Below are 26,342 nucleotides of genomic sequence, written 5' to 3'. Positions count from 1 at the left end.
TAAGTCTAAATATTCTTGTTATATTGAACAACCTTCAATGTATGTCATAATTACGTGAAATCCTGACAAATTAGTTCGTAATGAGCCAGGCAGCCCAAACTGTTGCATATACCTTGACTCTGCGTGCAATGAACGCAAGAGAAATGACACAATTTCTCCTGGTTAATATTGCCTGCTAAACTGGATCAGTAGTTATAACTAGTGATTATGATTGATTGTTTTTCATAAGATAAGTTTAATGCTAGCTAGCAATTTACCATGGCTTCTACTGCATTCGCGTAACAGGCAGGCTACTCGTGGAGTGCAATGGTTAGAGCGTTGGACTAGTTAACTGTGCGGTTGCAAGATTTGGACCCCTGAGCTGACAAGGTGAAAATCTGTCGTTCTACCCCTGAACAAGGCAGTTAACCCACAGTTCCTAGGCAGTCATTGAAAATAAGAATGTGTTCTTAACTGACTTGTCTAGTTAAATAAAAGGTATAAAAATATATATATATTTTTAATAATCGGAAATCGGCGCCCAAAAATACAGATTTCCGATTGTTATGAAAACTTGAAATCGGCCCTAATTAATCGGCCATTCCAATTAATCGGTCAACCTCTAGCTGAGACTCACATTTTCCCTTTAAAATGCATACCAAACAAAACCCATTGATTTCAAACTTTACTTAGAAACATTTTCATGCAGAAAGTTTTACAAAAACGCATTATATGAAAAACTGTAGCCGATACAAAGTTTGGTAACCTAAAGAAAACTGGGATTTTTACCGTAGCTCTGTTATCAAGCTTTGCATCGGCACAGTTTTTCCTGTAAATGTGTTTTTATTGATTTACTGTGTAAATTGTTCAAAAGTAGTCTTTGAGCTTTGAAATCAATGTTTTTTAGGGTAGTAGTAAAAGTTGTAGCGTTAGAAGTAGTAGTAGCTATAAGGTAAGGTAGGGTAGTAGTAATAGTTGTAGTGTTAGAAGTAGTAGTAGCTGTAAGGTAAGGTAGGGTAGTAGTAATAGTTGTAGTGTTAGAAGTAGTAGTAGCTGTAAGGTAAGGTAGGGTAGTAGTAATAGTTGTAGTGTTAGAAGTAGTAGTAACTGTAAGGTAGGGTAGTAGTAATAGTTGTAGCGTTAGAAGTAGTAGTAGCTGTAAGGTAAGGTAGTAGTAATAGTTGTAGCGTTAGAAGTAGTAGTAGCTGTAAGGTAGGGTAGTAGTAATAGTTGTAGCGTTAGAAGTAGTAGTAGCTGTAATGTAGGGTAGTAGTAATAGTTGTAGTGTTAGAAGTAGTAGTAGCTGTAATGTAGGATAGTAGTAATAGTTGTAGTGTTAGAAGTAGTAGTATCTGTAAGGTAGGGTAGTAGTAATAGTTGTAGCGTTAGAAGTAGTAGTAGCTGTAAGGTAAGGTAGTAGTAATAGTTGTAGTGTTAGAAGTAGTAGTAGCTGTAAGGTAGGGTAGTAGTAATAGTTGTAGTGTTAGAAGTAGTAGTAGCTGTAAGGTAAGGTAGGGTAGTAGTAATAGTTGTAGTGTTAGAAGTAGTAGTAGCTGTAATGTAGGGTAGTAGTAATAGTTGTAGCGTTAGAAGTAGTAGTAGCTGTAAGGTAGGGTAGTAGTAATAGTTGTAGTGTTAGAAGTAGTAGTAGCTGTAATGTAGGGTAGTAGTAATAGTTGTAGCGTTAGAAGTAGTAGTAGCTGTAATGTAGGGTAGTAGTAATAGTTGTAGCGTTAGAAGTAGTAGTAGCTGTACTTAGAAACATTTTCATGCAGAAAGTTTTACAAAAACGCATTATATGAAAAACTGTAGCCGATACAAAGTTTGGTAACCTAAAGAAAACTGGGATTTTTACCGTAGCTCTGTTATCAAGCTTTGCATCGGCACAGTTTTTCCTGTAAATGTGTTTTTATTGATTTACTGTGTAAATTGTTCAAAAGTAGTCTTTGAGCTTTGAAATCAATGTTTTTTAGGGTAGTAGTAAAAGTTGTAGCGTTAGAAGTAGTAGTAGCTGTAAGGTAAGGTAGGGTAGTAGTAAAAGTTGTAGCGTTAGAAGTAGTAGTAGCTGTAAGGTAAGGTAGGGTAGTAGTAATAGTTGTAGTGTTAGAAGTAGTAGTAGCTGTAAGGTAAGGTAGGGTAGTAGTAATAGTTGTAGTGTTAGAAGTAGTAGTAGCTGTAAGGTAAGGTAGGGTAGTAGTAATAGTTGTAGTGTTAGAAGTAGTAGTAGCTGTAAGGTAAGGTAGGGTAGTAGTAATAGTTGTAGTGTTAGAAGTAGTAGTAGCTGTAAGGTAGGGTAGTAGTAATAGTTGTAGCGTTAGAAGTAGTAGTAGCTGTAAGGTAATGTAGTAGTAATAGTTGTAGCGTTAGAAGTAGTAGTAGCTGTAAGGTAAGGTAGGGTAGTAGTAATAGTTGTAGTGTTAGAAGTAGTAGTAGCTGTAAGGTAAGGTAGGGTAGTAGTAATAGTTGTAGTGTTAGAAGTAGTAGTAGCTGTAAGGTAGGGTAGTAGTAATAGTTGTAGTGTTAGAAGTAGTAGTAGCTGTAAGGTAGGGTAGTAGTAATAGTTGTAGTGTTAGAAGTAGTAGTAGCTGTAAGGTAAGGTAGGGTAGTAGTAATAGTTGTAGTGTTAGAGGTAGTAGTAGCTGTAAGGTAGGGTAGTAGTAATAGTTGTAGTGTTAGAAGTAGTAGTAGCTGTAAGGTAAGGTAGGGTAGTAGTAATAGTTGTTGTGTTAGAAGTAGTAGTAGCTGTAAGGTAAGGTAGGGTAGTAGTAATAGTTGTAGTGTTAGAAGTAGTAGTAGCTGTAAGGTAAGGTAGGGTAGTAGTAATAGTTGTAGTGTTAGAAGTAGTAGTAGCTGTAAGGTAGGGTAGGGTAGTAGTAATAGTTATAGTGTTAGAAGTAGTAGTAGCTGTAAGGTAGGGTAGGGTAGTAGTAATAGTTATAGTGTTAGAAGTAGTAGTAGCTGTAAGGTAGGGTAGTAGTAATAGTTGTAGCGTTAGAAGTAGTAGTAGCTGTAATGTAGGGTAGTAGTAATAGTTGTAGTGTTAGAAGTAGTAGTAGCTGTAATGTAGGATAGTAGTAATAGTTGTAGTGTTAGAAGTAGTAGTAGCTGTAAGGTAGGGTAGTAGTAATAGTTGTAGCGTTAGAAGTAGTAGTAGCTGTAAGGTAAGGTAGTAGTAATAGTTGTAGTGTTAGAAGTAGTAGTAGCTGTAAGGTGGGGTAGTAGTAATAGTTGTAGTGTTAGAAGTAGTAGTAGCTGTAAGGTAAGGTAGGGTAGTAGTAATAGTTGTAGTGTTAGAAGTAGTAGTAGCTGTAAGGTAAGGTAGGGTAGTAGTAATAGTTGTAGCGTTAGAAGTAGTAGTAGCTGTAAGGTAGGGTAGTAGTAATAGTTGTAGTGTTAGAAGTAGTAGTAGCTGTAATGTAGGGTAGTAGTAATAGTTGTAGCGTTAGAAGTAGTAGTAGCTGTAATGTAGGGTAGTAGTAATAGTTGTAGCGTTAGAAGTAGTAGTAGCTGTAAGGTAAGGTAGGGTAGTAGTAATAGTTGTAGTGTTAGAAGTAGTAGTAGCTGTAAGGTAAGGTAGGGTAGTAGTAATAGTTGAAGCGTTAGAAGTAGTAGTAGCTGTAAGGTAAGGTAGGGTAGTAGTAATAGTTGTAGTGTTAGAAGTAGTAGTAGCTGTAAGGTAAGGTAGGGTAGTAGTAATAGTTGTAGTGTTAGAAGTAGTAGTAGCTGTAAGGTAAGGTAGTAGTAATAGTTGTAGCGTTAGAAGTAGTAGTAGCTGTAATGTAGGGTAGTAGTAATAGTTGTAGTGTTAGAAGTAGTAGTAGCTTTAAGGTAAGGTAGGGTAGTAGTAGTGGTAGTTGTAGTAGTGGTACTGCAGTAGTTGTGGATTTAGGCTAGCGTTCGAGCAGGGTACCAGTTCCAAGGTTGACAGTGTGTGTGTGTGTGTGTGTGTGTGTGTGTGTGTGTGTGTGTGTGTGTGTGTGTGTGTGTGTGTGTGTGTGTGTGTGTGTGTGTGTGTGTGTGTGTGTGTGTGTGTGTGTGTGTGTGTGTGTGTGCAGTAGAGATGTGAGGGGTAGCAGCAGTACCAGTGTTCAGCTGTCAGAATACGTTTGGGATCTACACCTCACCTGGGCTGCAGTCAATACCACCCGTGTGTGTGTGTGTGTGTGTGTGTGTGTGTGTGTGTGTGTGTGTGTGTGTGTGTGTGTGTGTGTGTGTGTGTACACTACATAATCAAACCATAGCTGTGAGGTGACCCAGTCGGCGAAGTAAAGAGAGACACCTTCCTCCCACAGTGATGTACTTTGTGTAATACCCAGACACCATGTGTTTTAAGAGACGTCACTCTCCCAGACATCAGCCCTTCGCTCCTCTGTCATGGAACTGACTATTATGCTTCTAGGTCAAATGTTATGCTTGCTCTGCTCCATAAGTGTGGCAGGCAGGCAGCTGATGGTAAATGGGTTAGTTAAGTCTCAAGCAAATGTTGCTACCTATACTGTATGTTTCACACCCAGCTCCTCTAATCTAGCCTTGGCATACTGTGCCATCTTGAATGGAAAGAATGTTGTGTGTTAAATAGTGTAGTTGAAGTTGATAGAACAGTAGGAATGAGTCATAGATCAAGGAATCAATTGAGGGGGTGGGTGAGGCAAAGGTTAGACTGAGGAACAGAAAGGGAGGGAGGTGTGCTGCTAATTTACAAGGTGATTGTACCAGCAGTTCTATTCTCTCTAATTTACAGTTGAAGTCGGAAGTTTACATACACCTTAGCCAAATACATTTAACCTCGGCTTTACACAATTCCTGACATTTAATCAGAATAAAAATTCCACATTTTTAGGTCAGTTAGGATCACCACTTTTATTTTAAGAATGTGAAATATCAGAATAATAGTAGAGAATTATTTCTTTCAGCTTTTATTTCTTTCATCACATTCCCAGTGGGTCAGAAGTTTACATACATTCTATTGGTATTTGGTAGCATTGCCTTTAAATTGTTTAACTTGGGTCAAATGTTTCATTTAGCCTTCCACAAGCTTCCCACAACAAGTTGGGTGAATTTTGGCCCATTCCTCCTGACAGAGCTGGTGTAACTGAGTCAGGTTTGTAGGCCTCCCTGCTAGCACACGCGTATTCAGTTCTGCCCACAAATGTTCTATAGGATTGAGATCAGGGCTTTGTGATGGCCACTCCAATACATTGACTTTGTTGTCCTTAAGCCATTTTGCCACAACTTTGGAAGTATGCTTGGGGTCATTGTCCATTTGGAAGACCCATTTAACTTCCTGACTGAAGTCTTGAGACGTTGCTTCAATATATCCACATAATTTTCCTCCTCATGATGCCATCTATTTTGTGAAGTGCACCAGTCCCTCCTGCAGCAAAGAACCCCCATAATATGATGCTGCCACCCCGTGCTTCACGGTTGGGATGGTGTTCTTCGGCTTGCAAGCATCCCCCTTTTTCCTCCAAACATAACGATGGTCATTATGGCCAAAGAGTTCAATTTTTTGTTTCATCAGACCAGAGGACATTTCTCCAAAAAGTATGATCTTTGTCCCAATGTGCAGTTGCAAACCGTAGTCTGGCTTTTTTATGGCGGTTTTGGAGCAGTGGCTTCTTCCTTGCTGAACGGCCTTTCAGGTTATGTTGATATAGGACTCGTTTTACTGTGGATATAGTTACTTTTGTACCTGTTTCCTCCAGCATCTTCACAAGGTCCTTTGCTGTTGTTCTGGGATTGCTTTGCCCTTTTCGCACCAAAGTACGTTCATCTCTAGGAGAAAGAATGCATCTTCTTCCTGAGCGGTATGAGGGCTGCGTGGTCCCATGGTGTTTATACTTGCATACTATTGTTTGTACAGATGAATGTGGTACCTTCAGGCATTTGGAAATTGCTCCCAAGGATGAACCAGACTTGTGGAGGTCTATAATTTTTTCTGAGGTCTTGGCTGATTTCTTTTGATTTTCCCATGATGTCAAGCAAAGTTTGAAGGTAGGCCTTGAATACATCCACAGGCACACCTCCAATTGACTCAAATGATGTCAATTAGCCTATCAGAAGCTTCTAAAGCCATGACATCATTTTCTGGAATTTTCCAAGCTGTTTAAAGGCACAGTTATCTTAGTTTATATAAACTTCTGACCCCCCAAAATTGTGATACAGTGAATTATAGATGAAATAATCTGTCTGTAAACAATTATTGTGCATGACACAAGTAATTTTTCCAATGTAGACTCTGCGATGCTGGCCTTCTAGGCAGAGTTCCTCTGTCCAGTGTCTGTTCTTTTGCCCATCTTAATCTTTTATTTTTATTGGCCAGTCTGAGATGTTACTTTTTCTTTGCAACTCTGCCTAGAAGGCCAGCATCCCGGAGTTGCCTCTTTACTGTTGACGTTGAGACTGGTGTTTTGTGGGTACTATTTAATGAATCTGCCAGTTGAGGACTTGTGAGGCATCTGTTTCTCAAACGAGACACACTAATGTACTTGTCCTCTTGCTCAGTTGTGCACTGGGGCCTCCCACTCCTCTTTCTATTCTGGTTAGAGCCAGTTTGCGCTGTTCTGTGAGATCTTGTGTACGAGATCTTCAGTTTCTTGGCAATTTCTCGCTTGGAATAGCCTTCATTTCTCAGAACAAGAATATACTGACGAGTTTCAGAAGAAAGGTCTTTGTTTCTGGACATTTTGAACCTGTAATCAAACCCACAAATGCTGATGCTCCAGATACTCAACTAGTCTCAAGAAGGACAGTTTTATTGCTTCCTTAATCAGAACAACAGTTTTCAGCTGTGCTAACATAATTGCAAAGGATTTTCTAATGATCAATTAGCCTTTTAAAATTATAAACTTGGATTAGCTAACACAATGTGCCATTGGAACACAGGTATGATGGTTGCTGATAATGGGCCTCTGTACGCCTATGTAGATATTCCTTTCAAAATCAGCCATTTCCAGCTACAATACTCATTTACGACATTAACAATGTCTCTACACAGTATTTCTGATCAATTTGATGTTATTTTAATGGACCAAAATAAATTGCTTTTCTTTCAAAAACAAGAATTTCTATGTGACCCTGAACTTTTGAACGGTATTGCATAGAATAAAATAAGGTGCAAAATGCAGAAAAGTTTGCCTATTTTAGGTTTGTGACAAAACAAGCAATTTATAGTGTGGAGCATCATTGTACCATCTAACCCACTGTGAAATATATTTTCAATAACCCAAAATATTGTATTTTCAGCTGTTTGAAGCTGGTGCACAAAACCGAAAGTTTAAAAAAAGCTCAATTTAAAAATAAAAGCTTAATTAAACTTAAGGGAAGCATAGAAATAGCGCACATAGAACATATCTACTGCTTCTTAGACCTGCTTTCAGTGAGAATGACATATCTATAACTCACATTTCAATGTGAATTTAGTCGGGTCTCCCAAACAGTTACGTATTGTCACAAAATATACATTTACCCCCTTTCCCCAATCTGAAACTTTGCTTTCCTTTTCCTATGTCGATCTGTACGTAGCTCCAATCTGTATTAGCCTACTGTCTATATGGTTCAGTAAGTACCATGTCCCCCGCTTTGGTTTCTCTCTATAGTTGTATATTCTTTCCCTTGTCCTTCTTTCTCATTGTTCCCTCTCCCCCCCTTCTCTCTTTCTGTCCTCTCTCCCGCGTCTTATCAGCCCCTCTCTAGCTTGTCTGCCAACTATTTCCCCTCCGTTTCCTTGGTAACGGGGCCATACAGAGCATAGCACTGCAGTGTGTGTGTGTGTGAGAGAGAGAGAGAGAGAGAGAGAGAGAGAGAGAGAGAGAGAGAGAGAGAGAGAGAGAGAGAGAGAGAGAGAGAGAGAGAGAGAGAGAGAGAGAGAGAGAGAGAGAGAGAGAGAGAGAGAGAGAGAGAGAGTGCCCAGACTAATGCCACCAATAGCACCATAGCACCAGCTAGAGCTCAACCCAATGCGCACTCGGCAAACACACTCCAGCTCGAGCTGCATCCAAGCACAACGCAGCAGCACCGGTATATCACCAGAAAAGAGGCCGAGAGAAAGAGCGGCAGAGAGAGGGATGGATAGAGCGGGGGAGAGAGAGAGAGTAGTAGATGAAGAGAAGGAAGAGGGAGATATGTTAGGTAGGGAGCGACGGAGGTGCTTATCGAAGGTGTGAGATGAGAGGAGGTATAGAGGGGTAGACGGAGCGCGATGCGGCAGCCGTATCGTAATGAGTGTCTGGTGCAGCGTGCCCTCAGATGCCCCTCCCAGAGAGCCAGCCGCGCTGCTGCACACAGGATCAGCCAGGGTGATGCTAGCAACTAGCATTTTGCCTTGCGCACACACGGTGCAGTACCAAGCTAGCTGCTAAGACAAAGAGATATCTAAGACCAAATGATGAGAGCTTCATATAGGCTTTAAGGTACTGAGCGGATCACACTGCTCTCACTTTCTGTCCTTACCCATTCCGTTTACAGAAGGCTGAAGGATAATGTAACCATTGCACTTGAATGCAAAAATAGTTTTAAAGAGTATTTACTTTTCTCTGGGTGGCCTCTTAGGAGATTTTAGTGCTTGTTGTTTCTCCAGGGAGAATAGGCTTTGGATGGGCCTGGTTCGTGTGATCTCATCTTGTTTTGGAGAATTGCACAGCAGGGGTTGATGACTCATACTGACTCTGAAGGCAGTCCGGGAATCTGGTTTGGTGTCCTATGCTAAACATGAACCCACCCACCTTTTTTCAAGTGATTTTCACATACAGAGAGCACTGGCCAAATGCATTTCATCTTGGGTTTGACATGGTGTGTCACTGTTTGTCTCGGTGTTAGTGTGTGAATGCCTGTGCGTTTTAGATTGTGTTTGTTTGCGTGCGATCTCAAGATGTCGCTGACAGTAAGCCGGGCTTGGTTGGGTATGTGTTTACATGCAGAGTCACTGGTGGTTAGTGTGATGTTCTGATGTACAGGGCAGGGGAGACAGTGTAGGAACATTTTAAATAGAGAGTGTACATAGTGTAAAGCGCGCTCACACACACCCTCAAGCCTGTGGTTAGTGTGACTCACGCAAGATGTGGGGGGGGGGGTCGACACTTGACATGTTAACAAGTATACACTCAGCCGCAGTGGAGGGAAAGTGATTTTAGTATGGAAACTGTGAGAAGATGGATGTAAGATTAGAGAGGTGAGGAGAGAGATGGAAATATAATGAGATTTTAATGGATGAATATCCAATCGTTTCTGTCACTAGAAATAAACCTGTAACAGTGCACTCCTATTTTCCTCCCAAGAATTCAGACAGGCATGGTGCATTACATCATCAACTCGTGTCAGCTCAGCTGGTTATTCAGGCCCGAGACGGACGGCTTACAGTAGGTCCACAGAGAGCCATAGAACCCAGTGAGGCTCTGTCGGTCCTTAGCTCAGCCTTACTGACTCATCAGGAAACACACAGGCCAGCTGAGCACACAGAGTTCACCTCAGTCTAACACGCGTCACATTTATCACGCGTCTGATCAACTCAGAATTTGCCAGCACCGCTCACCTCAGCCCAGTCCAGTATAACTCACACAGGCCCACTTTCAGCTAAGCTCAGCCTGGCAAATCCCCAGCCCATCCCAGCCCAGAATACACCAACCTATCCCAGTGCTAGCTAGTTAGCGTAGCACTACCCTGACGCCCTCCCCTCTCTCCTGTCTGTCTGTGTGTCTGTCTCGCCAGCATCAGGCCCTGTATTTGTTCAGCCCTGCCCCGCCTCTGTCCTCCATGCCTCTTATCTGCTGGCAGTATGCTATGCCTGCGTGCTCAGCCATTTATTTTCCTTTCCAGGAACAGCCTGTTCTCTCTCTCTCTCTCTCTCTCTGGCCTTCATCTTGGCAGGCAGGCATGCGGGCTGAGACAGGAGGCAACGCTATTAGGGCATTAATGCTGGTGCCAGTGGTGCCCATTAGATTGGCAAGGAAGCGCAGAGAGATTGAAGAAGGCTGATATGATCGCGACACGTCGGTTCACGCTTGTCGTCACGCTGTTTGACTGACTCGGAGGGGCTGGGAGCATATGGAGAGGCAAGCGACTGGGATGCCGCTGTTGGGGGACGGCGTTTGTGACATTCGTATGCCGGTTTGACTGACTGACCGTTCTGGTTGACTACTGGCTTAGAACTGAACAAGCTCTGGTTTGGACTGTCTCATGTCTATGTGAGCGCTGGTGTACAATAACTTTGTTTTCAGCTGTGTGTGTGTGTGTGTGTGTGTGTGTGTGTGTGTGTGTCCTCCAGGCCAGGGCTGTGCTCTGGCACGATACTTGTTAAGTAGGGTCATCAAGACTGCGACTGCGACAGTTGCACATGCTCTCAGGCCAAGAAAGACGACTTGTAAAAGACTACACGCTAATACATACAGTTGGGGTCAGTGCAAGCATCAAACATCTATTGGCTCGATGTCTACCTCTATTTTGCTTTTTCCCTTTTTGTTCCGTTGACATTTTTGTAAGGTTACTGAGTGAGGTTAGAGGGCGCGAGGTTAAAGGATGTGACTATTAGCGACTAAAACGTTCTCGAAGCCCGCTGGAAGCGCTTGACAACATATAAATGTTTACCAGCATTTCTCTGTGCCCCTGACACTGATTGCTTAGCAACAGAGCAGAGTGAATGGAGACGGTGGGATTTTTCATCTCAATCCCAGATCAAGAGCTCTGCCACGGCGAAAGTCAGATCGCTACGCAAGTGCATTGGAAAGGCCATTTCTTTCCCAGAATGCAACACCACCACCCATGGTGCTGATGACGTCGCATTTCCCAGAAGCAGCATGGCCCACTATGGGATCTGACCCTGGCGTTAACACCGTTGACTAACTGTAAGCCTCGACCCCCCTCACTCACCCCCCCCACACACACACACACACACACACCCGTCTGTCAAAACACAATACATAAGATTTGAGCAGCCAGCCCTGTTCTGAGGGTTCTTACTGTACTGATTAGACTGTATATGTTCACTTGCCAAATCCTTAATCAAGTCTTACTTACAGCTCATGTCCTGTGTGTTATACACAACAATGTTATCAGTTGAATTATGTAGCCACGTTCAACAGTCCCATTACTGTAAATCACTGTATTACGGTCATGTGTCGGTCCTCTGACTCCTGGAGGGCCTTCAGATGAGCTCTGGCCTGTCTCTGGTGTGTGTATGTGTGTATATGTGTGTGTGTGTGTGTGTGTGTGTGTGTGTGTGTGTGTGTGTGTGTGTGTGTGTGTGTGTGTGTGTGTACGTGCGTGCGTGCAGGACTTGTTGGAGGGTAGAGATCAGCGGGCTGGGGCTGGAGTCAGAGGTTAATGAACTCCCACAGCATGTGAGCGTCGTGCGGTAATGAGGCGAGACAATGGCGGCCGGCAGGCTGGCCAGAGAGTCACACAGACCGAAGGGGGGGAACACTTGTACTTTGGCCTGTATCACTCTTCCATAATGAGACTGAGCCAGATTTCATGGTTTGACTACAGATGGACGTATTTGCGTGTCATTTTGGTTTCCTGTGACTGTCGGATCTGATTATTGAGGTGTGTGTTTGACACAGCTGCCCTTCACCGGTCAGTATGCAAAAAGGCTGACCGACACTGTGATGGATTGTGTGGGTTTGAAAGTGAAGGATTTTGTCGTCACTTTCTATTGAAGCTTCTGGGCTTGCCACTGCAAGGGGTGTCACTGAATGATACTATGTTCTCTCCCTGCTCGCTCCTCGTTGTTTGCTGATAACTGAGCCAATACTTGTGTAACCGAGCCTAGCTGGAGTGAAAGAGGAACGCAGTCCGCCGCTCTTCACCAGTGTTTACTCCTCCCCCTGGTACTCGGTGATGGGCTGGGAGAGGGGAAGAGAGAGAAGGGATCTATGGAGGGACGGAGGAGAGGAGAGGGACGGTTAAGACCGAGAGAAAATAAGATATCGTTATTAAGAGAAGAAGGGAAGACTAGGTGAGAGGGAGAACAAAGGGAGGTCGGAGAGAAAAGACGGTTGAAGAGTGAGACGAGAGAGGAAGAGAGGAAGTTGAGGTTAAAACGAAGGGAGAAAAGGTTGTTGTTTTAGAGCCGGAGAGGGGATGAGGTGTACTGTACTCTACAGGGTCTGATGAGTTCTGACCTGTATCGTGATAAAGTATCAGTGCCCGGTCGTAACACCACGTCACTGGGACCCTGAGGGCTCAGATTCCTACACACACACACAACCCCAACCTGACCCAAATAACCTGCCTAGCAGAGATACAAAGGCTAGGAGACCATAATGTAAATAAATGTTTATGCACTTCTCTGTGCATATTCTGACTTTAAGCATGAGGATAGCGTGCTATTCACCTGCTATTCGTTTTGGGCGGAAATGGAATAAATGTCTAGTGTCCTGGACTAAAAAGTAAGTTCAATTGAGAATCTTTTGAAAATGCTTTTTAGTCCAAGACTAGTGTTAATCTGTGTCCGTAGAACCGGCGCAGGGGCGGCAGGTAGCCTAGCGGTTAGAGCATTGGGCCAGTAACCGGAAGGTTGCTAGATCGAATCACTGAGCTGACAAGGTAAAATATGTCGTTCTGCCCCTGAACACGGCAGTTAACACACTGTTCCTAGGCCGTCATTGTAAATAAGAATTTGTTCTTAACTGACTTAGTTAAATAAAGGTAAACAATTAATTAAAATCTGTGTCTGGGAAACCACCCCTTGGTGTTCTAGAGGTGTTGGATCGGAGCCTTTTTGTTAGGCAGTATTATTATTAGGATTAGTATTGAACAGGGTCGTTCACCATGTGTGGTATTGGATTTGGACATGATGTGCTAATATGGCTACGTTTACACAGGCAGCCCAATTCTGATCTTTTCCCCCCGCTAATGAGTCTTTTCGCCAATCACATCAGATCTTTTTCAGAGCTGATCTGATTGGTCAAAAGACCAATTAGTGAAGAAGAAAACAAAAAAGATCAGAATTGGGCTGCCTGTGTAAACGTAGCCTATGTGATACGTGGCGTTAGTGTCAGTGAGCTTTTCACATAGTTGCGTGCAGCGGAGGAATGTGTACTCCCAGGCCCATTCAGACACACACATCCCTAGAGAAGCACATGGACACGATGTGCTTTAACACAGCCTTGCCTAGCAGGGGGAAATGCCAGCCAGGGGCCATTGTTACTCTACTAATACTCAAAGGACTGTCTCCAGTCCAGTACAGATGAGGTTGGAACATTAGCTGAGTAGTTCCATGCTCACTGTCCTGTCCTCCACAGGACCAGCTAGTTAAGAGTTTTAAAGTACTGTCTTGTGAAGACGATGGCCCATTTCTCTCTCCGCATTAAAGTTTTTAGAACAGTCAGGGTTTATAGTAATGTGTGACCCGTAATGTAGAATTGTAGCCGGCCGACACAGCAGTGTTTAAGTCACAGATAAATCACTGGGACGCTGACTGTCTCTATACAGAACCACGGGACTGTGAGTGAGTACAGTAACCTATATGGTTCCCCATGGAGTGGAATTTCATCCCTACGAACAACCAGTGAAGGGGTTAAGTAACCGTACACACAGCAGAGCCTTACCACTGCCACTGCTCACCTCCTAAAGCCTCTTACCTGATTGGTGGGTAAAGGGTTCCGCCCACTGATGATATGGTACAGGCTCAATGGAATGGGGGTGGCAACATGGCTGCCATACCCGGCCATCATGGCTTAAAGGTACAGCGTTTAGTTTCACAGCGCAGTGCGTGCTTCACACCCAGTCTAGTGTCTTAAAGGGGAACTGTGCCTAACGTCTTAAAGGGGAAATGCACCTTCTGATTTGGCCTAGTTTTTTAGCTTGCTCCTCAAGAAATGCTGGCGGCCATGACAGAAGCCAAACGTGAGTTGGCTTGGGGTGGGGTTTGATGTGGGTGTGTCCTTAGGTGTTTATTGGGTGTGTCCTTGCCCCCACCAACACACACCATAGAGTACCACAGTATGAGTCATAATACCCATAAAACCTAGCGATCAAACAGGGAAATAGTTCCAATAGTTCTTTCCACCATTTATTTTTTTGCCATAGGAGATTTTAGAAACACTTAAAATAAGGGCTGTGTTTTGTGTAGGCTTACCCTGGCATGACGTTCTGATAACCATGTAAATCTCTCTCGGACAAGTTTACTTTTATCAGTATATTCGTCTCTATTGACTCTCAGATTCGAAAATGCTAATTAGCATCAAAGTAGACATGCAAAACTACAAATCCCTGCAAGCTCCTTCATGTCATCTCTAGCTGACTATTCTTGTTCCCCACTCAATCACAACAAACACTTCTCCTGCAGGTTGAGTTCAATAACTACAGGCAGATGTATGGTGAGATAGATATGCTAAACGGTGTTTTGATAACTTTCAAATGTAGTAACAGTTCCATGTTGAACGGTGGTCAACAACCTTTTCTGAGTCAAGATCCCTTTCATTAGTCAACAAGCAAGCCGAGATCTACCGCTCAGATCTCTTTTAAATATCACATTAACCTAATAAAAACAGTTCTGTGGGAATGAGATTTGTGCAGTACATTATCACAGCATATTAACTATATGCCTGCTAATATTGTTCTTCTCAGACCATATTATATTTCAAACCTCGAGTTTTGATAATAAAATGTATCACTCCCCAAAAATACAAAATAAAAGATGTCTAAATTTCCGACTTGAAATTCCGTGTTGGATGAAACGCACTGAATTCGGAAGTAGGAGATTTCCGAGCTCCCAGTTGTTTTGAACACAGCATTAGTCTCAGCGGAGCGAGAGAGCAGCAGAGGGGTCCGTCTTTCACGGTCCCTGCTCTCACCTTCCTTTCCCCCGGTGAGATTGACCAGAAAGAGGGGGCACCGTCTTCCACCTGATGGTGAAACTCGAGTCGCACCTCATCTGCCTCATGCACAAATTCATGTTGTTTCTGTGACCCTAAAGTGAAATATTCCTTGCTACTAAAATAGACACGAAGAGCTGCTAGTAATAATAATAACGCAGGGCTATCGATACACTTGACTACTCATTTCATTGCGGCTGCAGTGGAAGTAGGGAGAAGCACGTGGTATGTTTTGTAATAGTGTTGAATAAAAAATTAGTCCATGAACTCACTCATAAAAACAGCAGCTCTTTGCTGTATTCTTTGACAGTCTCTCGTATCAAACTTTGCTTGGGTCGTGGAAGGTGTTGGCACCGTGATTTGGGCTATCCGATTGGCCAGCGCAGTAGGCACACTCGACTTAGCCACAGATAACACGTTCCGTCGAGAAATGGTTCCAAATGGAAACACTTTGCCTACCCGGTTCACAGGGCTTCTGAATCAAGTGCGTCTACCGACAATAACGCACCACAAATACAAAAAAGGAAAAAGGAACGCAAGCCTTTGTTGTTGGCTTTTCTACAGAAATGTTTGGTGATCGACTAGGAATGCCTTGAAGATCGACCAGTCGATCGCCCGGTTTGTGACCACTGATGTAGAATAAACAGCCCTTTACATAATACCATAGAAGCAGTGTCATCTTTCATTGTCATGCCCAGCTGATACAGACACTGTGCCTATCTGCATTTTGTCAGGTGGTAATGGGGCTACCTTGGCAAACATGTCAGAGTGGTCATACCTTCCTTTGTGGTGTCCCTTATACAACAGGAGTTCCCTGACCCTGGTGGAGAATATACAGGATGTCTTCCTCCCCATATCGACTGACACCAATTCAATAATTTAAAAAAAGACAATACGTAAAAATGGTCTAGTGCCAGGTCTCTCTCCGTTCAGAGACATCATTATCAAGCCCATCTGTCAGTCTGGACTTCATCACATCATCTTGTTTCCATGTGCTGGCTCCATACATGTTTCTATGAACACTGTTCAGTTAGGCCTTACGATGGCATGTCCTTTACATTTGAGTCGAGGGAGACTGGCAACAATAGAGGAGGTGTCCGAAGGTTACTGGTGTCACATTACACACTTTTATTCTTGTCTGACAAGCTGTGAAAATGCCAAGTGAACAGTGAATAAAATCATTTGGGGAGGTTGCTAAACCATTGCAATCACATTGCTGGTTATGATACCCACCTTTGCTCCTTCTGGTAGGTCCCAGCATCCATCCATGACCAGGGGATCAGTCGGGAACCCAGCTGTGCACTTTGTCTAACAGAAAAACAGGGTCAACGATTGTCATCATCCCTCATTTATAAACATTCTGGAAGCTAATTCTAAGCTTTACATTTGTAGACTGACTGGGTCCAGAATGGATTAGATTCAGACCGGTGACGCCGTTACACTATGCAACCAACTGTGACATGTTTTATAGTGGTCCTGGGTTGGTTTAAGTTTGTTGCTGCCAGTTAGTACACAGTTGAGAAGAGTTAGCTAGTTAGTACCAACATAGCTGCATCCAAAATGAATTTGTGCCCTAGACATGGTTTGTACTTCAGAGGCTAATGTGACTGATAAGTCTACATTACACTAATTTAGTGGCATGGAAATATAATGACATTGCTTAAGTAGGTAAATAAGTAGGAAACAACTTTGCCATAAGATGTCATTATGTTGCCATTACTGTTAGCAAAGTTTGTCAAAAATAGCTAGCTAGCAATGCTAATGTTAGCTAGCTAATATACGGTGGTCGCCTAAATCTTAGTTAGCTGGCTAAACTTATACTGCATCTAAAGTCAATCTGGCAACATCACAATCATGATGATCGCGATTGTGATGGTGATGTTATCGTGTTTCATAGGCAAAACCTACCTCAATACAACTCGGATAACGTTAGCTAGCTAGCTAGTTAGGTAGCTATCTAGCTGTCAGCTATGCTGGTGATAATAATAATATTTGACCTTTTATTTAACTAGGCAAGTAAGTTAAGAACAAATTCGTATTTACAATGATGGCCTACACCAGCCAAACCCGGACGACGTTGGGCCAATTGTGCGCCGCCCTATGGGACTCCCAATCACGGCCGGTTGTGATACAGCCTGGATAGTGATAATGATTATCAAAATATACATAACCAGCAGTCTGTCTAGCTACCAGTATACTCACCACCACTGGGGACCAACGAAATCCAACCACCTATTCTGCATGATATAGGGTCCTTCGGCAGGGCATACAAACCATAGTGGTTGGCTGGGGGGGGGATGTAACAACCGAGCCCCATTCAATAAAGAAAAGCGAAGTAGGCGGAGGTGCAATTTGCACTGTGGAGCTTGCCAAAAGGGGATGTAATTTGTTGACATAATTGTATTCCAAACCCAACCTTCATTTACTCGCACTGAGGTCCCAAACACCATTTTAGACGAGACTGACCTTATGATCATATTTACAATTTTGACACTAGAATAAATGTTTCTGACTCATATCGATGCAGTTTAAGGGAATTAGTTGTTTTTTTTAGGGGCAGTCACTCTTTTAAGGGCAGTCTTGAGAGGTGTGTGTTCTTACTGTAACCGACTGTTAAACATCCCTGCCTTCTCTCCTCAGGCTATGGTGGCCTGTTACCCAGGTAACGGCACGGGGTACATCCGTCACGTGGACAACCCTAACGGTGACGGCCGCTGCATCACCTGCATTTACTATCTCAACAAGAACTGGGATGTCAAGGTACAATAGAAAATTGAGTCTCATACATCAAGAAACAAGTCTCTCACTGTTGCTGCTTGTTATAGACCCCAGCCCCCAGCTGTGCCCTGGACACCATATGTGAATTGATTGCCCCCCATTTATCTTCAGAGTTTGTACTGTTAGGTGACCTAAACTGGCATATGCTTAACACCCCGGCCGTCCTGCAATCGAAGCAAGAAGCCCTCAATCTCACACAAATTATCTAGGAACCTATCAGGTACAACCCTAAATCCATAAACACGGGCACCCTCATAGATATCATCCTGACCAACCTGACCTCTAAATACACTTCCTCTGTCTTCAACCAGGATCTCAGCAATCACTGCCTCATTGCCTGCATTTGTAATGGGTCCGCGGTCAAACGACCACCCCTCATCAATGTCATACGCTCCCTAAAACACTTCAGCGAGCAGGCCTTTCTAATCAACCTGGCCCGAGTATCCTGGAAGGATAAAGACCTCATCCCATCAGTAGAGGATGCCTGGTTATTCTTTAAAAAGTGCTTTCCTCACCATCTTAAATAAGCATGCCCCATTCAAAAAAATGTCGAACTAAGAACAGATATAGCCCTTGGTTCACTCCAGACTTGACTGCCCTTGACCAGTACAAAAACATCCTGTGGCGTACTGCATTAGCATCAAATAGCCTCCGCGATATGCAACTTTTAAGGGAAGTTAGGAACCAATATACACAGTCAGTTAGGAAAGCAAAGGCTAGCTTTTTCAAACCGAAATTTGCATCCTGTAGCACAAACTCCAAAAAGTTTTGGGACACTGGAAAGGCCATGGAGAATAAGAGCACCTCCTCCCAGCTGTCCACTGTGCTGAGGCTAGGAAACAATGTCACCACCGATAAATCTACGATAATTGATAATTTCAATAAGCATTTTTCTACGGCTGGCCATGCTTTCCACCTGGTTACCCCTACCCCGGCCAACAGCTCTGTACCCCCCACAGCAACTTGCCCAAGCAACTTGCCCTGCCTTTCTAAAGTCTTCGAAAGCCAAGTTAACAAACAGATCACCGACCATATAGAATCCCACCGTACCTTCTCCGCTATGCAATCTGGTTTCCGAACTGGTCATGGGTGCACCTCAGCCACGCTCAAGGTCCTAAACGATATCATAACCGCCATCGATAAAAGACAGTACAGTGCAGCCGTCTTCATCGACCTGGCCAAGGCTTTTGACTGTCAATCACCGCATTCTTATTGCCAGACTCAACAGTAGGTGAACTCGCCTGGTTCACCTACTGTCAAATCGGAGGGCCTGTTGTCCGGACATCTGGCAGTCTCTATTGGGGTGCCACAGGGTTCAATTCTCGGGCTGACTCTTTTCTCTGTATATATCAATGATGTCGCTCTTGCTGCTGGTGATTCTCTGATCCACCTCTACGCAGATGACACCATTCTGTATACTTCTGGCCCTTCTTTGGACACTGTGTTAACAAACCTCCAGACGAGCTTCAATGCCATACAACACTCCTTCTGTGGCCTCCAACTGCTCTTAAATACAAGTAAAACTAAATGCATACTCTTCAACCGATTGCTGCCTGCCCGCCCGCCCGACTAGCATCACTACTCTGGACGGTTCTGACTTAGAATATCTAGAATCGGCTTCCTATTTTGCAATAAAGCCTCCTTCACTTTTGCTGCTAAACATACCCTCGTAAATCTGATCCTACCAATCCTAGACTTTGGCGATGTCATTTACAAAATAGCCTCCAACACTCTACTCAACAAATTGGATGTAGTCTATCACAGTGCCATCTGTTTTGTCACCAAAGCCTCATATACTACTCACCACTGCGACCTGTATGCTCTCGTTGGCTGGCACTCGCTTCATATTCGTCGCCAAACCCACTGGCTCCAGGTCATCTAAAATCTTTGCTAGGTAAATCCCCACTTTATTTCAGCTCACTGGTCACCATAGCAACACCCACCCGTAGCACGCGCTCCAGCAGGTATATTTCACTGGTCATCCCCAAGGCCAACTCCTCCTTTGGCTGCCTCTCCTTCCAGTTCTCCGCTGCCAATGACTGGAACGAATTGCAAAAATCTCTGAAGCTGGAGACCTATATCTCCCTCACTAACTTTAAGCATCAGCTGTCAGAGCAGCTTACCGATCATTGCAACTGTACACAGCTCATCTGTATAAGGCCACCCAACTACCTCATTCCCATATTGTTATTTCTTTTTGCTTTTTTTCACCGCAGTATCTCTACTTGCACATCATCTGCAGTGTTAATGCTCAATTGTAATTATTTCGCCTCTATGGCCTTTTTATTGCCTTACCTCCCTAATCCACACACTGTATATATATTGTATATATATTTTTTCTATTATGTTATTGACTGTATGTTTGTTCATCCCATGTGTAACTCTGTGTTGTTTTTGTCACACTGCTTTGCTTTATCTTGGCCAGGTCGCAGTTGTAAATAAGAACTTGTTCTCAACTGGCCTACTTGGTTAAATAAAGGTGAAAAAAATATACATCTGATATACTGTACTTTACAGTGCCACCAGATTTTCCTGCCTCTCTAACCTCAAGGCTATGGATAAGACACTGTGCATCCAACAGGAAACCTATTTGTGTGTGTGGTCAGGTTCAAGGAGGTCTGCTGCAGATCTATCCAGAGGGGAAGAGTGTGGTGGCCAACATAGAACCGCTGTTTGACCGTCTGCTTATCTTCTGGTCCGACCGCAGGAACCCACACGAGGTTAAGCCAGCCTACGCTACACGGTGAGTAACCACTGTGACCACACATGCAGCCACGCACCCAAGAAAGGGTATATACGGACACGCTTGGTGCCCAAATTGATGACGTATGTCGCGCAGCTGAGAGTCGAGGGGAGACGAACGGATTGGCTTTAGTCAGTTCCGTCAGTCGTCCTGATGAGCCCTTCCCAGCCAGCTAATTTATGCGTGTAGCTAGAAAGCTCAGTGAGAATTCGAAACTTGTCTGCCGAAGTTGTGACTTGGGAGAGTGTTCAGAATCCTTTTTTTGTAGACGTTAATGCCGTAGTTGCACATTTTCGGTGAAAACCATGCTTTACCTGTCAGCGTAGCCAATATCAGGCCAGGATATCTAGCTACTTCCCTCTCCTCACTGCCATACAGCAGTGCTCGTCGAGCTGGGGCAAAGGACATTGTGCGCCTTGGTGTTGTTGTGTTGCGAGCATACGACACAAACTCTCCCCGTTGAGCAGTAACGTTAGACTGTATCATGGTGACATCCAGATGGTTACTACCAAGGCAGTATTACAAGTTCTTCTTGTGTAGGCTGCTATTCTACTCTAAGTAAAATCAAGTGGGATGGAACAAATTGGCTACATGAACTCCCTCCAGCGACGTGGTACAGCTGCCGGATGGGAAGCAGCTACATAGCACCTCGATACAACACCGTTGCAATGGTCATTTGCACCTGCTTGTCGTCACGTTAGCTAATTGGCTTGTCACGGTGACATTCAGATGGTGACCAACACTACAAGTTATTTCTCCCTCACCAATCGAAATCTCTTTCATTTCATCACTGTTGTTGCCAGCAAAAATGAGCTAGTCCCGAAGGGCATATCAGGATGACTGACTGAACCTATCCACTCGACTCTCAGCTACGTGACATCCGTCATCAGTTTGGGCACCAGGCGTTCCCGTATGGCCTCTCCCAACACACACACACACACACGCACGCACGCTGACATAGACTCAGACTGGGTCAGATAGGTGATACAGTATGTACACTTACATAGTCACTGCATGCTCACTGAGATGCACTGTATTCAATCACACACACACATACACAATTAAAAACGGTAATATCTTGTGTTTCACCGAGTCGCCGTGGCTGAACGACGGCATGGATAAAATTCAGCTGGCAGGGTTTACGCTGAATCGGCAAGATAGAACAGATGCCTCCGGTAAGATGAGGGGTGGCGGTCTGTGTAGATTTGTAACAGCTGGTGCACAAAATCTAATATTAAGGAAGTCTCGAGGTTTTGGCCACCTGAGGTAGAGAATCTCATGATAAGCTGTAGACCACGTAGCTGTCTATTTACCACCACAAACCGATGCTGGCACTAAGTCCACACTCAATGAGCTGTATAAGGCCATAAGCAAAGAGGAACACGCTCATCCAGAGGCGGCGCTCCTAGAGGCTGGGGACTTAAAGAAGTCAATAAAGAAGTGGTCAGATGACGCAGATGCTAAGCTACAGGACTGTTTTTCTAGCACAGGATTCGTCCAATGGCATTGAGAAGTACACCACATCAGTCACTGGCTTCATCAATAAGTTTATTGATGGCGTCATCCCCACAGTGACCGTACGTACATACCCCCACCGGAAGCCATGGATTACAGGCAACACGCTCGTTGGATGGGATGGGGCTTACAAACTATTACAGACTACAAAGGGAAGCACAGCCCAAGCTGCCCAGTCACACGAGCCTACCAGAAGAGCTAAATGAATTATATGCTTTGAGGCAAGCAACACTGAAGCATGCATGAGAGTATCAGCTGTTCCAGACGACTGTGTGATCACGCGCTCCGTGGCCGATGTGAGTAAGACCTTTTAAACAGGTCAACATTCAGATGGATTACCAGGACGTGTACTCAGAGCATGCGCTGGCCAACTGTCAAGTGTCTTCACTGACATTTTCAACCTCTCCCTGACTGAGTTTGTAATACCAACATGTTTCAAGCAGACCACCATAGTCCCTGTGCCCAAGAACACTAAGGTAACCTGCCTAAATGACTACTTACCCGTAGCACTCACGTCTGTAGCCATGAAGTGCTTTGAAAAGCTGGTGATGGCTCACATCAACACCATTATCCCAGAAACCCTAGACCTACTCAAATTTGCATACCGCCCCAACAGATCCACAGATGATGCAATCTCTATTGCACTCCACACTGCCCTTTCCCACCTGGACAAAAGGAACACCTATGTGAGAATGCTTTTCATTGACTACATCTCAGCGTTCAACACCATAGTGCCCACAAAGCTCATCACTAAGCTAAGGATCATGGGACTAAACACCTCGCTCTGCAACTGGATCCTGGACATCCTGACGGGCCGCCCCCAGGTGGTAAGGGTAGGTAACAACACATCTACCACGCTGATCCTCAACACGGGGGCCCCTCAGGGGTGCATGCTCAGTCCCCTCCTGTACTCCCTGTTCACCCATGACTACGTGGCCAAGCATGACTCCAACACCATCATTAAGTTTGCCAACGACACAACAGTGGTAGGCCTGATCACCAACAAAGATGAGACAGGTCAGAGACCTGGCCATGTGGAGCCATAATAACTACCTCTCCCTCAACGTGATCAAGACAAAGGAGATGACTGTGGACTACAGGAAAAAGAGGACCGAGCATGTCCCAATTCTCATTGACAGGGCTGTAAGTGGAGCAGGTTGAGAGCTGTCAACATCACTAACAAAATATCATATTACCCCTAACGAAAAGGAAAAATTAACGATAATAATCATGGTCCAAACACATCAAGACCGTTGTGAAGAGGGCATGACGAATCTTATTTGGCATGGGTCCTCAGATCCTCAAAAAGTTCTACAGCTGCACCATCGAGAGCATCCTGACTGGTTGCATCACTGCCTGGTATGGCAACTGCACGGCCTCCGACCATCTGGCACTACAGAGGGTAGTGCGTACGGCCCAGTACATCACTGGGGGCCAAGCTTCCTGCCATCCAGGATCTCCCTTCAGATGAAGGCCCTAAAAATGGTCACATACTCCAGCCACCCTAGTCATAGACTGTTTCTCTCTGCTACCGCAGTACAGGAGTTTAGGTCCAAAAGGCTTCGTAACAGCTTCTACCCCCAAGGCATAAGAGTCCTGGACAGCTAATCAAATGGCTACTCAGACTATTTGCATCCACCCCTCCCCCCTCTTTTACGCTGCTGCTGCTACTCTGGTTATTATCTATGCATAATCGCTTATAATCTACATGTACATATTACCTCAATTACCTCAACTAACCCGTGCCCCCGCACATTGACTCTGTACCGGTACTCTCTCTATATAGCCTCGCTACTGTTATTTTACTGCTGCTCTTTAGCTATTCGTTTAAAAAAAAAAAACATTTAACTTATCCATTTTTTTACTGAACACTTATTTGTCTTAAAACTGCATGGTTGGTTAAGGGCTTGTAAGTTAGCATTTCACTGTAATGTCTACACCTGTTGTATTCGGCGCATGTGACAAATACATTTCATTTGGATGTGTGCCACATGGTTTGAACATAACCACATCCACTCACCACCCCCACACTTCTTCTCTCTGCCGAGCCCTTACGACCTCTAACCCACTTTACTTCCTTCACACACAGCACAGGACAGTATATGTTCTACTATGTATCTACTAGCGAGCGCTAACACTAGTTAGCAACTTCCTTCAAAACTGCACGCAGAGACATAAGAATGGTTTCCGCGAGTTCATCGGACTCTGGAGAAGTATCCCTTTAACAGATTATAGATCCACTCTCATGCTGATGATCCACTGTTGAGAGAAGTATGAACTCAGCCAAAGCCTATTCAGACTCCTGCCTGATGTTGTGATCATGCACAAGATTGTTTTCATCTACGTGCTGAATCCTGGAACGCATTAGTCAGAAGAACACCACAAAAATGTGACACGTCATTGGCTTGATTCTAGTTCATTAGTTAGTCCTCTTCTCTCTGTCTGACAGCTGGGGGGTGAGGTGGGGCTCAGGACAGGAAGAACGTATTTCCTGACTGGGATTGGGTTCAGGGGTGGAGGGAGGGAGGAGGGCGGTAGGGGGGCAGTCGTCGGTTCAATTGCAGCTCTCGGGCTTGAGGGAGAGAGACAGGAATAAACAACACAACCCCACTGAGAAGCCTCACAGGAGAGGCAAGAACCCTCACTTAACCCTCCACTGTCCAAAACCAGCTCTGACTTAACCCTCCACTGCCAATACAGTATACTGTGCATTTGGAATGTATTCAGACCCCTTGACTTTTTCCACATTTTGTTACATTACAGCCTTATTCAAAAATTGATTAAATTGTTTTTTTCCCTCATCAATCTACAAAAACTGTTTTTTTAGAAATGTTTGCTAATTTATAAAAAACTGAAATACAACATTTGCATAAGTATTCAGACCCTTTACTCAGTACTTTGTTGAAGCACATTTGGCAGTGATTACAGCCTCAAGTGTTCTTTCGCTACAAGCTTGGCACACCAGTATTTGAGGAGTTTCTCCCATTCTTCTCTGCAGATCCTCTCAAGCTGTGTCAGCTTGGATGGGGAGCGTTGCTGCACAGCTATTTTCAGGTCTCTCCAGAGATGTTCGATCGGGTTGAAGTCCGGGCTCTGGCTGGGCCACTCAAGGACATTCAGAGACTTGTCCCGAAAGCCACTCCTGCGTTGTCTTGGCTGTGTGCTTAGAGTCATTGTCCTGTTGGAAGGTGAACCTTCACCCCAGTCTGAGGTCCTGAGTGTTCTGAAGCAGGTTTTCATCAAGGATCTCTTTGTACTTTGCTCCATTCATCTTTTCCTTGATCCCGAAGAGTCTCCCAGTCCCTGATGCTGAAAAACATCCCCACAGCATGATGCTGCCACCACCATGCTTCATCATAGGGATGGTGCCAGGCTTCCTCCAGATGTGACTCTTGGCATTCAGGCCAAAGAGTTCAATCTTAGTTTCATCAGACCAGAGAATCTTGTTTCTCATGGTCTGAGAGTCCTTTAGGTGCCTTTTTGTAAACTCCAGACGGGCTGTCATGTGCTTTTACTGAGGAGTGGCTTCCGTCTAGACACTCTACCATAAAGGCCTGGCAGATGTAGTGCTGTAGAGATGGTTATCCATCTAGAAGGTTCTCCCATCTCCACTGAGGAACTCTGGAGCTCTGTTAATGTAACCATCAGGTTCTTGGTCACCTCCCTGACCAAAGCCCTTCTCCCCCCGATTGCACAGTTTGGTCGGGCGGCTTAGCTCTAGGAAGAGTCTTGGTGGTTCCAAACTTCTTCCATTTAAGAATGATGGAGGCCACTGTGTTCTTGGGGACCATCAATGCTGCAGAAATGTTTTGGTCCCTTCCCCAGATCTGTGCCTCAACACAATCCTGTCTCGGAGCTCTGCGGACAATTCCTTCGATCTCATGGCTTGATCTGACGTGCACTGTCAACTGTGGGACCTTATATAGACAGGTGTGTGCGTTTCCAAATCATGTCCAATCAATTGAATTTACCACAGGTCGACTTCTATCCTCAACAACTCAAGGATGATCAATGGAAACAGGAAGCACCTGGACTCAATTTCGAGTCTTATAGCATAGCATAGCACAGTCTGATAACTTATGTAACTTTATTTTTATACATTTGCAAAAATAAAAAATAAAATGTTTTCACTTCGTCTTTATGGGGTATTGTGTGAGATTGATGCCGGAATTTTTTAAATTTAATCCATTAGAGAAGGCTGTAACGTAACAAAATGTGGAGAAAGTCAAGGTGTCTGAATACTTTCCCGAATGCACTGTATAGCACAAGCCTCTCCTACTCTGTACTGTACTATACTGTACTGAATTGGTCTGTACTTGCTCCTGAGCTGAGAATCTGTGTTGTCAGTCTGATCAGATCTGTGTGTTACAGCTATGCCATCACTGTCTGGTACTTTGATGCCAAGGAGCGGGCCGAGGCCAAAGAGAAGTACAGATTGGGTGAGTTACAGTTCTGAATGTCTGACTTACATGTAATAGTGTGCCTGAAATGGTTTATGCACTTTGTACAGTCCA

General features: G+C 44.2%; 1 protein-coding gene across 1 annotated transcript in view; it reads left to right on the top strand.

Annotated features, from left to right (window-relative positions):
- Positions 1-26,342, top strand: part of LOC139385641 (uncharacterized) — a 33,970-nt gene that overhangs the window by 5,521 nt on the left and 2,107 nt on the right. Inside the window, exons 3-5 of the mRNA XM_071130873.1 lie at positions 17,433-17,552; positions 20,177-20,313; positions 26,200-26,267. Coding sequence (XP_070986974.1) covers positions 17,433-17,552; positions 20,177-20,313; positions 26,200-26,267 — 325 coding nt within the window. The remainder of the gene's footprint in view (positions 1-17,432; positions 17,553-20,176; positions 20,314-26,199; positions 26,268-26,342) is intronic.

This window comes from Oncorhynchus clarkii, chromosome 27 (assembly GCF_045791955.1).
Source record: "Oncorhynchus clarkii lewisi isolate Uvic-CL-2024 chromosome 27, UVic_Ocla_1.0, whole genome shotgun sequence".
NCBI classification, from domain to species: Eukaryota; Metazoa; Chordata; class Actinopteri; order Salmoniformes; family Salmonidae; genus Oncorhynchus; species Oncorhynchus clarkii.
This window is presented reverse-complemented; position numbering and strand designations above follow the sequence as displayed.